This window comes from Cyprinus carpio, chromosome A7 (genome assembly GCF_018340385.1).
Source record: "Cyprinus carpio isolate SPL01 chromosome A7, ASM1834038v1, whole genome shotgun sequence".
Taxonomy (NCBI): domain Eukaryota; kingdom Metazoa; phylum Chordata; class Actinopteri; order Cypriniformes; family Cyprinidae; genus Cyprinus; species Cyprinus carpio.
In genome coordinates this window covers 1576104-1591594 of record NC_056578.1, presented here as the reverse complement: position 1 = coordinate 1591594, position 15491 = coordinate 1576104, and the positions used below count along the sequence as shown (strand labels likewise).

The following is a 15491-nucleotide window of genomic DNA, read 5'->3' as shown; positions in this document are numbered from 1 at the left end:
TTTATTTTGTTTTAACATTTTTAATTTCACAAAACAAATGAGTTTTTTTTTTTTAACATGGGTCTTCATTTTCCTTCTGTGCATCTAACAATCGCGCCGTTTTTAAAAAGAGGAAGAGAAAATAATTTACACATCTTTTCGTTTGTCATATCTACAAAAATAAAATTAAAAGAAACGACTAGAGCTTTACAGAAAATGAACATATAAAACAGGCCGCGTCAACTATATTACACGAGTCAACGAAAATAAAAACAAACCTTTACGTTCAGTAGTTCGCACGAGTATGGGTTTCTTCGTTGTGCAGCGTACAAATCGTCGAGCCGCTGACGAGTATGAATGAATGTAGGACGATGGAGGAATGAAGCAAGGAACCGAAGTCGCGATGGGAGAGAGTTAAAGCTAACGAGAGAAATCACGTCTACATTTCTCCACCTGAGTTAACAGTAGTTATCCATACAAGCAACCGCCGACGAATTCAATCCGCGTTAAACACGTTGTGCAGTCACACATAAACTCGCAAAAACGATTATTAAAATAAAAAATAATAAAAAGAAACGACCTTAAAAGGAGGCGAGGTAACAATCCTCCTCGGGCAGGTTAGGTGTACAAGTTAAACACTTATAAAGACGCTTGTGTTTCAAACGCAAAGTCGCGTCATTTTTTTTTTATTTTTATTAGAGTTCCCGATCCCTTCATTTGTGTTTCGAGCACCCGTTGAGCTACGAATGAACTACCGCAAACGGCGAGCGACAAAAGTTCACAGTATTTACACGTAATACAAGTGTGTCAGCTTGCAGGTCACATGACATGATGTCAGAATTCACAGACACGCCCCTTTTTTAACGTTACGATACAAACAGGAGTCCAGTTACGAACTGTGCGATAGTGTTAAACTGTGCGTAGAAACCGAAATGAACAAACGTACGTTCGTTTGATATTTGAGCACAAACCTTCAAAATAAAACCTTCAACTTTTTTTAGTTTTCCTTCCTTTTTTTTTTTTTTCGCATAGTGTTCACAAGCTACGATATTAACGAACGAACAATGATTTCGTGAGACATCCTTATTCGTCCCCTCCCCCCCCACGTGTATTTCCACAGGGGTCCCAGTGCAAAAGAACCTGAATTTGTCAACGCAGTTTATCCGTAAACGGACGCGGCTCACGATATGCGCGGCCGAAGCGTCGCCCGTTTGTATTCACGAGTTTCCTGACGAGAAACAGACGAACAGCAGGTAAAGTGCTGGGTTTCCTTCGTAGGACGGAGTCATGTCTTCAGCCGCGCTAGTTCACGTTCCACTTGCGTTTTTCACTTCCTGTTCTCCGCGCGTCTCTTCACAATTACGCCTTTCGTCAACAACATCTCGAATGTGCTACTACAATCCTCACTTTCTTTTTCATCCTCTCTTTCTCGCCGCTGGCCGAAGTGTCGTCCGTCCCCAGACACGAATTTCTGATTGACACAAACAACACATAATTTAGCCTGGATGGTGCTTCCAGGCGCAAGGCATGCTGGGAAGGGGCTACATCATAGAGTGCGGAGTGTGTGTTTGCGCGAGTCTGTGTGTGCGAGATGAAAGTCCTCTCTCAGGTCCAGTGTAAAGTGTCAGAAACCAGTGGACTGGATTTCGGGCTGAGCTGGTTCTGTTGAGACGCCCTCTTTACCTGAACCAACAACACAGAGATATTAAATATAACACGGGAGCTGAAGACTTTATGAAAATTTTCTGCTCTGGAAAATGGATTTAAACATGCTAAAGTGCGCTAAACTCTTCAGGCCGATTCACACCGAGCGTGAAACGATTGATCGCTTTCTGCTAATCCACACTTGCACACTAGGTGGCGCCAACCAACATTGCATTTTTCATCAGATTTTTTTCAAAAGTTTGGGATCAGAAAGTTTTTTTATATTTTTTACAGGAGTTTCTGATGCTCTTCAAGGCTGCATTTATTAGATCAAAAATACAGGAAAAATGTTATATTGTGAATTATTTTTATGATGTAAAATAACGTTTTTCTATTTTAATATACATTAAAATGTAATTTATTTCTGTCATGCGCAGCTTAATTTTCAGCATTATTTCTCCAGTCTTCAGTGTCACATGATCTTCAGAAATCATTATATATACTGATTTATTATGAATGTTGAAACTGCTTCATATTTTTGGAAGCTGTGATGCTTTTTTTCAGGATTCTTTGATGAATAAAAAGTTAAAAAGAAAAGCATTTAAAATAGAAATATTTTCGAACAATATAAACTACAGTTCAAAAGTCCTTTTTTGAAAGAAATTAAAACTTTTATTCAGCAAGGATGTGTTAAATTGTTAAGAAGTGATCACAAAGATTTATATTGTTAGAAAATATTTATATTTTTGAATAAACACTTTTTTTTTTTTTGTAACTTTTTATTCATCAAAGAATCCTGAAAAAAGTTCCCAAGTTATCACAGTTTCCAAAAAAATATCTGGCAGCACAACTGTTGCCAACATTGATAATTCTAACAATAAATCAGCATATTAGAATGATTTCTGAAGGATCATGTGACTCTTTATACTGCAGTAATGATGATGGAAATTCAGCTTTGCATCACAGAAATAAATTATATTTTGGAAGGATATTAAAACAGAAAACATTATTTTATATTGTAATATTTTGCAAAATTAAGTTTTTTTTTCTTTTGTATTTTTGTTCTAATAAATGCAGTCTTGATGAGCAGATTATTTTCATTAAATCTTACTGATCCCAAACTTTTGAATGGTAGAGTGTATGGATTTAACATCATCTGCTGCTCAACAGAAACACAGACTATCTATAATGTTTACAAGAATACATCTTAAAATATAAACAGAAGTACAATTATCAAAATGCATCTGATTATTAATGTTTTTGTTTAAAACCCACGTTAAACCATCATCGAGTGCTAGTAATAACGTCCGATTGTGACCTAAAGTGGATTTTGGTTCTATGATAGTCAGACCTGCACTCTTTGTATGTTTTATAATGGATTGAACACTACGGGGGAAAAATTTGAGTTAGTTTTGATCGTGCCTGGTGTGAACAGCCCCATAGTGATCTATTGTTTTGATTCAGAAGCGTCATCGCACTGAATTTTGTTGTTCAGTGTGAAACGGCCTCTAAACATCAGTTTTGAGACAGTTATCCTCACCATCTCCAGCTCCGCGGTCCAGTGATGGCATTCGGACCGCTGTGGGAGACTTGTAGACAAAATCACTTGACATTTTATCCACAGGGACGGGCTTCCTTAACTTCTTCAGGAGTTTGTAGTGATCGGCTTCAATGTCCTATGATATCAGATAGAGAGATACACATATATAGATACACATAGAAATACACCTAACCTAATAATAACAAAAAACTAAATTAAACTAAAGAAAACAGAAGGATTATACAAAATATAACTTCTTATTTCTTTCTTTAGTTTTTGGGTCAAATATGATCTGGACATGTGTGGACATGCCTGTACAGTGACGGCTGTGATGTGTGTGTGTGTGTTACCCGCAGGTGCTGCAGCTTCCTCATCAGCTCCTCCATGGTGCTGAAGATCTCATCCACGTTTTTGATCACGTGTCGCTGGAGGCTTGGCTGTGATTGGCCGAGTCTTTCCCTGCGACTCAGGGTCTCAGTCAGTGATTGGTCTGCTGGAGAGAGGCGGGGCGTCTCCTGCTCCTCTTCCTCGCTGATGAAGGACGTGTCTGGAGTCTGATGGATGTTGTGAGACGCGTCTGAGTCTTTGAGCTCGTCGGTGCTGCTCTCGTCTGTGAGAGCGCTGGACGGCTCTTTGGGCATGACCAGATAAAACATGTTTCCTGGAAGCAGCACAGCCTTGTTATTATTAACAAAAACTAAAAATACAAACGTATGAAAAAATAAAACTGGAATAAAAAAATAATAATAATATTGATAAATTAAGTCTAAATATCAGCTGAAAAAGTAAATGAAAATTAGAAATGTTGCCTGGCCAATTAATTTTATTTTCTTTTTATTAATATATAATCTTAATTTTATTTTTAAGTAGTAAAATTACTAAAACGGAAAAATAAATAAACTAAATAGGAATTTTCAACTAAGCCAAAAATAATAAAAATGACAAAACATTTTTTTTTAATTTAAAATTAAATAATAAAAAAATAAATAAACTATATAGATATAAATATTAGATGAAAACTTAAAATAAATTAAAATTAGAAATATTACACACATTGTGTGTGTGTGTATATATATATATATATATATATATATATATATTATACATACATACATACATATTTATATATACATATTTATATATATACATATATATATATATATATATATATATATATATATATATATATATATATATATAATATATATAATACATATATACACACAAATACCATATATGGCATTTCAGCCAAAAAATGCAGAGATATGATTGTTTTTGGCCATATCGCCCAGCCCTAACATATATTACATATAATGTATAAAAAACATACTAGTGGACTACCAGTTAAAACTAATAAAACTTTAAATTAATTAAAAAGAAGTAAATAAAATTTGATTCTTTATAAACATCTCATAGCTTCCTGATTTTAAAAATCACAGCTGACTGTTGTTTTGTCTAATATTTCTCCCTCTCTGAGTCACACTGTTGATCACAGCAGGAACCGTGCTGCAAGACTCACGAGAAGAACAACAGCAGACAGAGAGAACGACTGCATCCAGATCATTCAGGACCGGCTTCCAAAACTGAAACCAAATCTCATCCCGGATTATATTTCCACAGTCGGCCGAGACCGAAAACAAGTGACGGAGTTTGAGACGAGTCACAATTGTTTGCAGGAAACCGGCCCAGAATGCATCTGCCAGGAGTATTGTATGATAAACATTAGCCCCACCTCCGTCCCGAGAGGATTGGCCGGCAGTGACATCATCGGTGATGTCGTCAGGAAGAGAACAGCCCGCACCCACAACTGTGTGTGAAAGACAGCGAGAGGACGTGTGTGTGTGTGTGTGTGTGTGAGAGTGTGTGTGAGAGAGAGAGAGGAGTGCAGAAAGAGGTGTGCGCGTAGTTAGAAACAGACAAATACAAGAAGCCACAGCAGCAGTACATCAGAGACAGAGAGAGAGACAGAGAGAGAGAGAGAGAGACAGAGAGAGATGAGAGAAGTGTGTTAAATCACATAAGCTTCATCACAGTGAGATCTGAGCACATGCAGAGAGACAGACAGAGACAGAGGAGAGAAGAGAAACGCTTCAATTCTCTGAAAATAGAGAGGGAAATCAAAAACATCTTCGTTAACAAAATAAAGCTGAAATAAATATTTAAAGGGATAGTTCACCCAAAAATGAAATTATCCCATGATTTACTCACCCTCGAGCCATACTAGGTGTATATGACTTTCTTCTTTCAGACAAATAGGAGTTATATTAAAAAATGCTCTGGCTCTTCCAAGCATTATAATGGCAGTGAATGGGTGTTATTTTTCAACAGTCCAAAAGACGTCAAATAAAGTGCATCCATCCATAGTATATTGCGCTAGCTGTCGTACGAGAAGTACAAAATGAAGATTTGTAAAGAAAAATGTTGGAGGATTTTGATATGAGCCAAGAGGAGACTGGTTTTCCTTTGCTCCTGTTAACAAACGTTGGTTCTCGCGAGACTAGCATATTCTCACCGGACCTACGTCATCCGCCAGAATGAATGTGTGTACGACAGTTAGCGTAAGGTAGAGATTTCGGTTTATAAAGTTTTAAATATGGATATTTTTCTTACAAAAACGCATTGATTCGCTTCAGGAGGCCTTTTTTCACCCCCCGGAGCTGTGTGGGACACTTACACTATGGATGGATGCGCTTTATTTGACGTCTTTCGGACTATTGAAAAATAACACCCATTCACTGCCATTATAAAGCTTGGAAGAGCCAGAGCGTTTTTTAAATATAACTCCTATTGGATTCGTCTGAAAGAAGAAAGTCATACACACTTAGGATGGCTTGAGGGTGTGTAAACCATGGGGTAATTTTCATTTTTGTGTGAACTATCCCTTTAAATCTAAACACTGGATGATAAATGTGATTTTAATCACTGCATGATATTTTGCTCCGGAGCTATGATCATCATGTTTTATGGTGCCGAGTGTTTACCTTTCCTCACCACCCGCACGGGCGACTGCAGCGCCTCCACAGGCGGAGCTTCTACAGACTCCTCCCCCCATTGGCTGGACCTCTCACTGGGGGCGGGATCAGAGAACTCCACCCCCGCTCCGTCAGTCAAAGGACTCCTTTCATTGGCCGTCTCATTTGTGGGCGTGTCATCTGAATCCTGACTCCACCCATCCTCCAGGCCAATAAAAACCACCTGACGGATTCCACTGAGAAAACAAGAAAACATGTTTAAGTAGCAAGTAAAGCAAAAAACATAATAAAAAAAACAACCTGTATCTTTACTTTCTGTTTTATAAGCCATATGTGCAAAATAGCTGGGATTGACTTTTGAGTGGACAGAAATCATCTTCACAAAACTATTTTAGCTCCTGTCTTCAAGTGTTTTCAGAGTTATTCTAGTATTATTTGTATACTATTTATTAATATTTACATATTTTTAGTTTTCATTTTACTTTGGTTTTAGTATTTTTTTATGCGCTATAATTAGCTCTTTTTAAAATAATATTTAGCTTTAATATATTTTTCAGTTCTAGTCATTTTAGTATTTAAGCTTAAACTTATTTTAAGTTAGTTGACAAGACAACATTTCACATTTTCGTTTAAAATGGATATTTAATACTTTAAGCTTTATTTCAGTTAACAAAAATATATACTTATAATTGTTTTTTGTGTTAACATTTATTAGTTTAGTTTATTTTACTTCAAAACGGGTGTTTGGTTCCAGCTTTCTTGGCTCTTTTCATGGCAAGAAAAAAGTTGAAACCACATAAAAGAGTGATTAAGAAACCTATATAAGGTTTCCTTCAGACCAAAACTTGCTTTAGATGCAAACATTTGATTCAGGGTTCACTCTTAATTTCAGATTAACATACCAGGGTTTTATATGTAAGAGATTTTAAGACCATTTTTAAGACCTGCACAAATAAAATTAATACCATATGAGCGGGGTAGGGCAATGTCTATAGTAACATATTAAACTAAAGCATGATTTACAGTTCAGATACAGGTTTTCAAAAAACTAAAAGTTTTATAAAATGATAAACTTCACATTTCAGCCTTTAAACCATTTATAAGAAAATGGATCAAAGTATCAATTATTATATTAACTTAAACAATGATTATATGAATTAAAAAAACAGATTTTTCGCTTTGGTCTGAACAAAAACAGCAGATTATTGAAACCGCAAATGCATTCTCTACCAGCAGGTGGCGCGTTTGGAACAGCAGACATAGTGAATACAGCGGTTTCCCTGACTTTGAAATGTGCCGCGCTCATGTTTATTTCATGAAATCACACATTAAGCCATATAAATTCTTGTCTTCCCGTCCCCAAATTTAAGACCTCCTGAAATCATAATTAAGACTTTCTTGTACCATTAAATGTGACGACTTTGCAAGACTTTTTACGGACCTGCGGAAACCCTGCATGAAACAAAACAACAGACTAGCAAGCGAACACAATGGCTCACCGTCCTGGAGAGCAGCTTCGGCGACAGCAGCTTTCGTCCGGGGGTATCCGACTCTATCCTGATGACGGCATGTGTCCGATCCGTCTGTCGGTGTGAGAGCGGTTTCATCATCACTGGCAGAGTCTCGCTCTAGAGACACGGACGACTCCGACACATCTGACAGACACGGGGGAAATGATGTCATGCTCTCAAATATTACAAAAACCTTCAGATTAATGTGCACGGTAAGAATGGGAACATTTCCAAGAAAATCAAAGAGTCTAAAATCTTCAGCCTTTTGAATGAATAATAACATTAACTGTGTAAAATAACTGTTCATTTCAGCAGTTTTGCACACGTGGAATTTGCTGTTTTTATTGAATGTATTAAATTGCATTATGTACTACTGTTCGAAAGTGTCCATTAAAGTCTCTTCTGCTCACCAAGGCTGCAAAAATACAGTAAATTTATGAAATATTTTTACAATTTAAAATAACTGTTGTATTTGACAGTATCTGTTAAAATGTAATTTATTCCTGTGATCAAAGGTGAATTTTCAGCATCATTACTCCAGTCTTCAGTGTCACATGATCTTCAGAAATCCTTCTAATATGATGATTTGCTGCTCAAGAAACATTTCTGATTATTATCAATGTGTAACACAGTTGTGCTGATTCTCATTTCTGTGGAAATGGTGATATGTTTTATTTTCCAATATTCTTTAATGAATAGAAAGTTAAAAAGAGCAGCATTTATTTGAAACGTGTAACGTTATAAATGTCACTTTTGATCCATTTAATGCATCCTTGATGAAAAAAAGTCAAAAATAAAAAAATCGTATCAACAGCAAACATCTGAACGGTAGTATATACGCTGGCATTATATTTCTAATTTCCAGATTTTGGTCGTCGTCGAGCACTTCACACTCTGCTCTTACCTAAAGGATTGGCAGATGATCGCGCATCTGAGGACCTGAAACAGAGCAGACGTGAGTTCATCAGATCTAGTGAGGATACGGCTGTAGTTTTCAGTGTTTGTGTGCTGATGGTGTGACGTACGGCGCTGGCGATCCCTGTTTGCTCGATCCTGCTCCTTGAGTGGCTGCAGAGATAGTCTTTTCCAGCAGATCCTTCCAACTGCGAAGAAACATGAAGGAATAAATAAAGCTCCCTGATTGGCTGCAATCCTGTCATTCACACGAGCAGCCAATGACAATGACTCACGTGTTCTTCTCTGAAGACGTCCCGGCCACCAGCTCGTAGATCTGACTCTCTGACGTGCTGATCACATACAGAGCTTTATTGTCTGCAAGACGGAAATGAGTTCATCAAATACTTTAAAGTAACTCTGAATCGTCTCCATCCATCCTTTTTATTTAAAGTACGCTCAGTGAACCTCTCACCTGTCGCCACCAATCGGACGAGGGCGGAGTCGAGGCGCAGGATTGGGCAGAAGGGGATCTTGAGGTCTGGAGCTCCGCCCAGCGAGCGTGAGGGACAGCGCAGGACGAGCCGCTCGTCTGCACCCCTCTGAAGAAGCACCAGCAGATCCGAGAGCAGCAGCGCCTGCACCTCTGACACATTCACACACCACACAGAAACCAGTACACGCTTTACTACACGTCTACGAGCTTTGAGCTCATCTGTGTGCTATTATAGTTGACTTAAACCATAAAACACATTCCTTAAAAAAATTATAAACGTTAACTGAAATAAAATAATAAAAAATGACTTAAACTTATTTCATTTCAGCTATTTCCCAAGACAACACTTGATGTACTAAAATAAATCTAAAACAGAGATTTTATCAATAAAAATTAATTATTAAACTACTAATTATTATATATTCATAACCATCAATAGATTTTATTAATAAAAAAAATAAAACATATATATATATATATATACCTACTAATAAAAATTACAACACAACAAAATTACTAAAACATTTCCTAAACGAAACCGAGAAAAAATTATATATTTAAATAATTAAATTAAATAATATTTTTTTTTTAATAATTTAATTAATAAATATTTAATATTAAAATTAATTAAACAACTTTTAACAAATAATATAAAATATTTCAAGATATTGTTATACAATAAAATATAATTTAATATATTTTATATAAGAATATAAGAATCAGGCATGTCATATGCTAAGGGCTAAAGAAGAAAAGAATAACTAATCCTAACAAATATCATTTTTATTCTTATTTAAACAATAAAAAGCTAATCAATGAAAAAAAGAACATATATATATATATATATATATATATATATATACACACACACACATATACACATACATACATATATATATATATATATATATATATATACATACATACATACATACATACATACATATACACACATACACATCTATTGCAACACTGCATGCTTGAATAATATATTTTTATATATGAACTGCACATAGTCACCATAGGAAAGAAACTGCCTTTACAACAATGTGGATTACTGGATTTGTACCGTAGCAAAAACTCCTATATTAAGTGATGCATTTTAGCAGACAGTTTGGTTACTATGGTGATTTTGAGTTGGTTGCATCTTGATTCTGTTGTGATGTGTCCATGTGCGTCACACATCTTTACCGATGGCTTTGTCTTTGCTGACCCTCCACGTGAGCGGCCCCTCGTGGATCATCCTCTTGGTGGTGAGATCCAGATTCTGAGAGAGAGGCGACAGCATGAAGAGCGCTGTTACTGTCAGTGATGAGGGGGCGGGGCTCGTGAGGGACAGGGAGCGGCTCCTACCTTGAACTGTGCTGCGACGGGATTGGCCAGCCGCTCCAGAGGCGTCAGGTCCAGCCTGCGCTGGTATTGGCCGAGCCGATGCCGGTGCTCCGTCTCCCTGACGACCTCGTTAACAGCCTGCAGTATCCCACGGCAACGGGCCTGAGCTCTCTGAAGCAGCTGCAGGTCGGGAGACGCCGCTGCACACAAATAACATATTGAGAAGATTAGCACAATTCACAATGTCTTCTATGTGAATATACTGTAAACTGTAATGTATTTCTGTGATGCACAGCTGTATTTTCAGCATCACTACTGCAGTCTTCAGTGTCACATGATCTTCAGAAATCATTCTAATATGATGAATACGACATCCACTGATCCTGACTCACTCTCTGTGTGTTTGATGATGTTGTCCAGCAGCAGCGGGTATTTGGTCAAGCGCTGCATCTCAGCCACCAGCAGGTCCTTCAGCTGTAACCTGCGGCAGTGAGGACTGGCCTCACACTCCTGACGGACAGCACACACACACATTAGTCGACTGGGACGACTGGGAACTGCACTACAGGGCCGGGGTGCACGCGTTACCTGTATGAGGTGAGCGAAGCGAGGGTCTTTGCGCTGTTTGCTCTTGATGAGCTCCAGCGCCTGACTCTGCTGACTGCACAGATGAGACACCTGCTCCTCGAACTGATCTCCAGCCTCTCCCTCCAGCTACAGCACACACACACACACACACACACACACACACACACACATACTGCATGACTCGCACGCTTCATCAGCAAAACATTACTTTTAAAGAAACAGTTCACCCAAAAATACAAATTTGCTGACAGTTTCCTCCCCCTCAAGCTAAGATCAGGATGAGTTTGTTTCTTCATCAGATTTGGAGAAATGTGTCATTGCATCAGTGTCTCATCAACGGATGCTCTGAAGTGAATGGGTGCCGTCAGAATGAGAGTCCAAACAGCTGATAAAAACATCACAATAATCCACAAGTAATCCACACCACTCCAGTCCATCAGTTAATGTCTGGAGAAATGAAACACTGCATGTTAATAAGAAACAAATCCATCATTAAGGTGCTTAAAGACTAAAGTTAATTGTTTAAGACTAATAAAATAGTCCATAATCTATAATAACGCTTCCTTCAGTATGAAAGTTCATCATCTGTTTTTGTTTAGAGCTGTTTTGGCTTGTAAACGGTGCTTATGGATGCAGCACTAATAAACAAAAAAATCCACAATAATCTACATACATCAAATAAACACTTGTCTTCACAAGACATTAACTGATGTTCTGGAGTGCTGTGGATTACTTGTGGATTATTGTGATGTTTTTATCAGCTGTTTGGACTCTCATTCTGACGGCACCCATTCACTGCAGAGGATAAGACACTGATGCAATTCTACATTTCTCCAAATCTGATGAAGAAACAAACAACTTGGATGGCCTGAGAGATCAGATTTCCAGCAAATGTTAATTTTTTTGATGAACTGAGCGAGGCACTCACTCTGGCCAGCATGAAAAGAGGAGCAAGACACTCACTCTGGCCAGCATGATGTCTCCGATGCCCTGAACGACCGGCGATTCCCTGCGCTTCTTCATGGCCTCACATAAGCTCGCTGGGATAGAAAAACAACATCAGACCTTAAGTATTACATTTATGCTTTAGGCAGAGCACCTTACAGTACTGCATTCAGTTCATATTCTGATTTAGAGCATTGGTTTGTTACACAAGCTTTCAAGTCAAGTCTTATTATCACTTCCATCTTGCATGCATGCATATACATATATATATATATATATCTTACAAGACATACAGCATTTAACACAAACATGAACAATGACAAATGTAAGTGTGATAATAACAGGGAAAACAATTGTAACTTCACAGTACACCAGTGTATGACCAGCACTGACCGTGGAGCTCGTAGACGTGCCGCAGGTTCAGGAAGATGCAGGACAGCTCTTCTGGACTGAGGACGCTCTGCATCTTCTGATAAAACACCTGATCCAGGACCCGTAGCGTCCGCAGGTGAGACGCCTCTGTGGTGAACAGCTCTGCAGAACAACATCACAGCATCAGACGCCAAACAATTTTTTCTGATTTTATCGATTAATTTGAATCTAATGTTTTGCCACAATTTTATTTATTTTATTGAAATATTACAAATGTTAGAATTAGACACTTTGACAATATGTTATCAGTAAAGAGAAAATAATGATTGAACAGAAGGACCGTAACGTGATATTCACACAGAACAAATAGTTTGAAATGAGTTTGAATTACCTCGAGATTTTTTTTTTTGTAAAGCATTTTTCTTGTATTATTTCTGAACATATAATATGTATAAGAGAAGTTTGTACAAGATGCAGTTGTGGTTCATGCATCTTTTCTGCAGAGATATTTAACACATGATTTGTTTAACATTTGCATCATGTGTGGTGCATTTGAAATAGAAATTTCTTTAACTAGAAGGTTGATAAAGAAACAGTTACTTGGATCATGTTGTAGTTACGTTTTCACGGGGACTAGTTAAAAATCGTAAAATCTGGTGAAATGTTTCAAAAAAAAAAAAAAAAAATCTAGATTTTTTTTTTTTTTTTTGCTATATTGCCCAGCCTTAGGTAAAAGGATAATACAGTATCTTACAAAAAACTTCAGTGAAAACTCAACGTTTGTGTGTCGAGGATAGAAAAGAAGAGAAATGTAGCTGGAGTAAAATACTGTTAGTTGCAATGTACAACATAATTTATCTGTAACATTTTGGGTGTTTAATCCTAACAGGAGACTGAAACTATGTTTCCATCCAAAGCTGCAAATGTAAACATGTACGTAAAAAAAAAAGAAGGAATATCACAAAACAAAGTTGCATATTTAACTTTACATAAAAACGGAGTTGCATATTTAACTTAAAACTATAAAACAAAGTTTCATATTTAACTTTACATAAAAACTGAAATATTGCATAAAACAAAGTTGTAAATGTAACTTTTCAGAAAACATGGAATATCAAACATTTGAGAACAAAGCACTGTGCTCAAGAGACCAAACATGTCAATCCTGGGAAACTGGTGCAACACATCAATAACAAAAACAGAAGCTGGGCTATTTTTTTCTTAATAATGAATGACTCAATGCAGACAAATCGAAACATGCTACAGTATCTTGCATTCAGATGCCTGATGCTTGGGAACACAATCAATGAGACATATGATATTTTTTTTTAAATGCGCAGTTTAAGATTTTATATATATATTTTTTTTATTATAATGCAACATCCCAGTATTTGTATAAAATATGTTGATGGAAACATAACTAGTATGAAGTAGAAATTAACTGCTGGTTACAGACTGGTTACATTAACAAGCGGTATTTGAAGATTTTTAACTAGGCTCCATATAAAAGGGGCTGCCAGTGTAATTTCCTCAAATCTGTCTTGAGTTTGTTCTCACGGTCAGTGCTGAGTGATATCAGGATGTGTCTCTCAAAACAGCCTAAGATTTGGGTTCTTAACTTCCTAAAATTGTTCATGTTCTTCTATTTAACCCATAAACACTGAAGTCTGAGGCTCGAGGCTATCTGAGATCATAAATGATTTTGACTGGTATAGTTTTTCATAGATGTATCATCTTAAAACAAACGAAACATCTCCGGCATGTCTGGGATTGTCAGGAAGCTCATTTCTCCGGCCTGAGGAGAAACCCTGCTCATTACAGAGTCACAGAGCCTGAGCTGACAGACGCCTGACGGAGCTGATATTCCCACCGGAGTGAAAAACAACCGCTTCTCTCGTATTTCACAGATGATGCTTCACCCTGGGCTGGTTATTAATTTGAGGAAGTCAGGCATTGAGATTTCACACTGTAAACAGCCAGTTAATATTCTTGCTGACATATTTACATGCTTAATATCATTTATTAAAGCTAAATATGACAGACACACAATCAGTGTATTTAACTGTTGACAGTCAATGTGGTGATTATTTCACTCAGATATTAACAACATGATGGGTGAATATTTACGTGAGGCAGGCACTAATTGTTAAGTGCTTTTGAATGCCTTTCAAGCGTTAAGTGATGCAGAACACAGACTTAATAAATTGTAAAGTAAATGTTAGAATAAATAAAGTTCATTACATTCATTTATAATGTGTGTGTGTATATATATATATAAACATTCCAGGCTCAGTAGAAGTTCAGCAGTATCTGTAACATGATGACCATTACCAAATAAAATTATTTGGATGCATTTCTGAGTTTTAAATAAAATAAAATAAACACTGAAAACATTTCAAAAGTTTTAAAAGCAAAAATGTGCTGATCCAAATCAAAACAGTTTTGATGTATTTTCCTCAATTTTAAAAAAGTCATTAAAATAAATGTTGCTCTGATTTTTGTCAAAGCATTTTATTAATTCTTCCTGAATAAGTCGTGTTTTGAGCCATGACATTGTCTAAATTTGTCTTTTTGAGGTGGGAACAATTTTCTAGGTGAATGATTTTCTGATTTTCTGATTTTGTTCAGATCAGTTCTCCAGGTACATTAATTCTCTCACATCTTTACATGCATCACGCCATAAAATGTTGGGTATTGTTAGCGATCTGGTAACACTTTACAGTAAGGTCCTAATGTTAAACATTAGTTAATGCATTAATTATTATCAAATAACAATGAGCAATGCATTTGTTACAGTATCTTTTTAATGTCAGTTAATAGAAATACATTTGTGCAATGTTAATTTATGTTAGACAATTAACTAATATAAACTGATTCAACTTCTGATTTAAATTATGTATTAGTAATTAACTGAAGATTAATACATGGTTTAGAAGTATTTTTATAGTTAGTTCATGTAGTGTACTTACCAGTACTAGTGTTAGTGTACTACTAATGTTAACAAATGAGACCTCACATAGGTCTCATGTTAATAGAAAGTTTAGGTATTGTTTGTGTACTTTAAATCAGTGCGTATTGTAATATTTCACATTATAAGTGTCTAAAAATGAGCTGCAGTAACTGACGTCATGTCACAAATATTTTATAAAAGCATTTAATAAATGTTTCTTTTAAAGCAGATGTTTAAATGGAAGCGTGTTGTTTCTGCACCACAAACT

The 15491-nt window shown here is 36.5% G+C and overlaps 1 protein-coding gene across 1 annotated transcript in view; it reads right to left on the bottom strand.

The window, feature by feature from the left end:
- LOC109075737 (rho guanine nucleotide exchange factor 11-like) overlaps positions 1-15491 on the bottom strand; it is a 34623-nt gene continuing 19132 nt past the window's right edge. Inside the window, 16 exon segments of the mRNA XM_042759254.1 lie at positions 1-1662; positions 3164-3299; positions 3514-3824; positions 4896-4970; positions 6145-6371; positions 7520-7790; positions 8551-8585; positions 8672-8749; positions 8837-8918; positions 9016-9186; positions 10228-10303; positions 10390-10568; positions 10761-10878; positions 10957-11082; positions 11920-11996; positions 12295-12435. Of these exon segments, the coding sequence (XP_042615188.1) occupies positions 1604-1662; positions 3164-3299; positions 3514-3824; positions 4896-4970; positions 6145-6371; positions 7520-7790; positions 8551-8585; positions 8672-8749; positions 8837-8918; positions 9016-9186; positions 10228-10303; positions 10390-10568; positions 10761-10878; positions 10957-11082; positions 11920-11996; positions 12295-12435 (2162 nt within the window). The 3' untranslated portion in view covers positions 1-1603.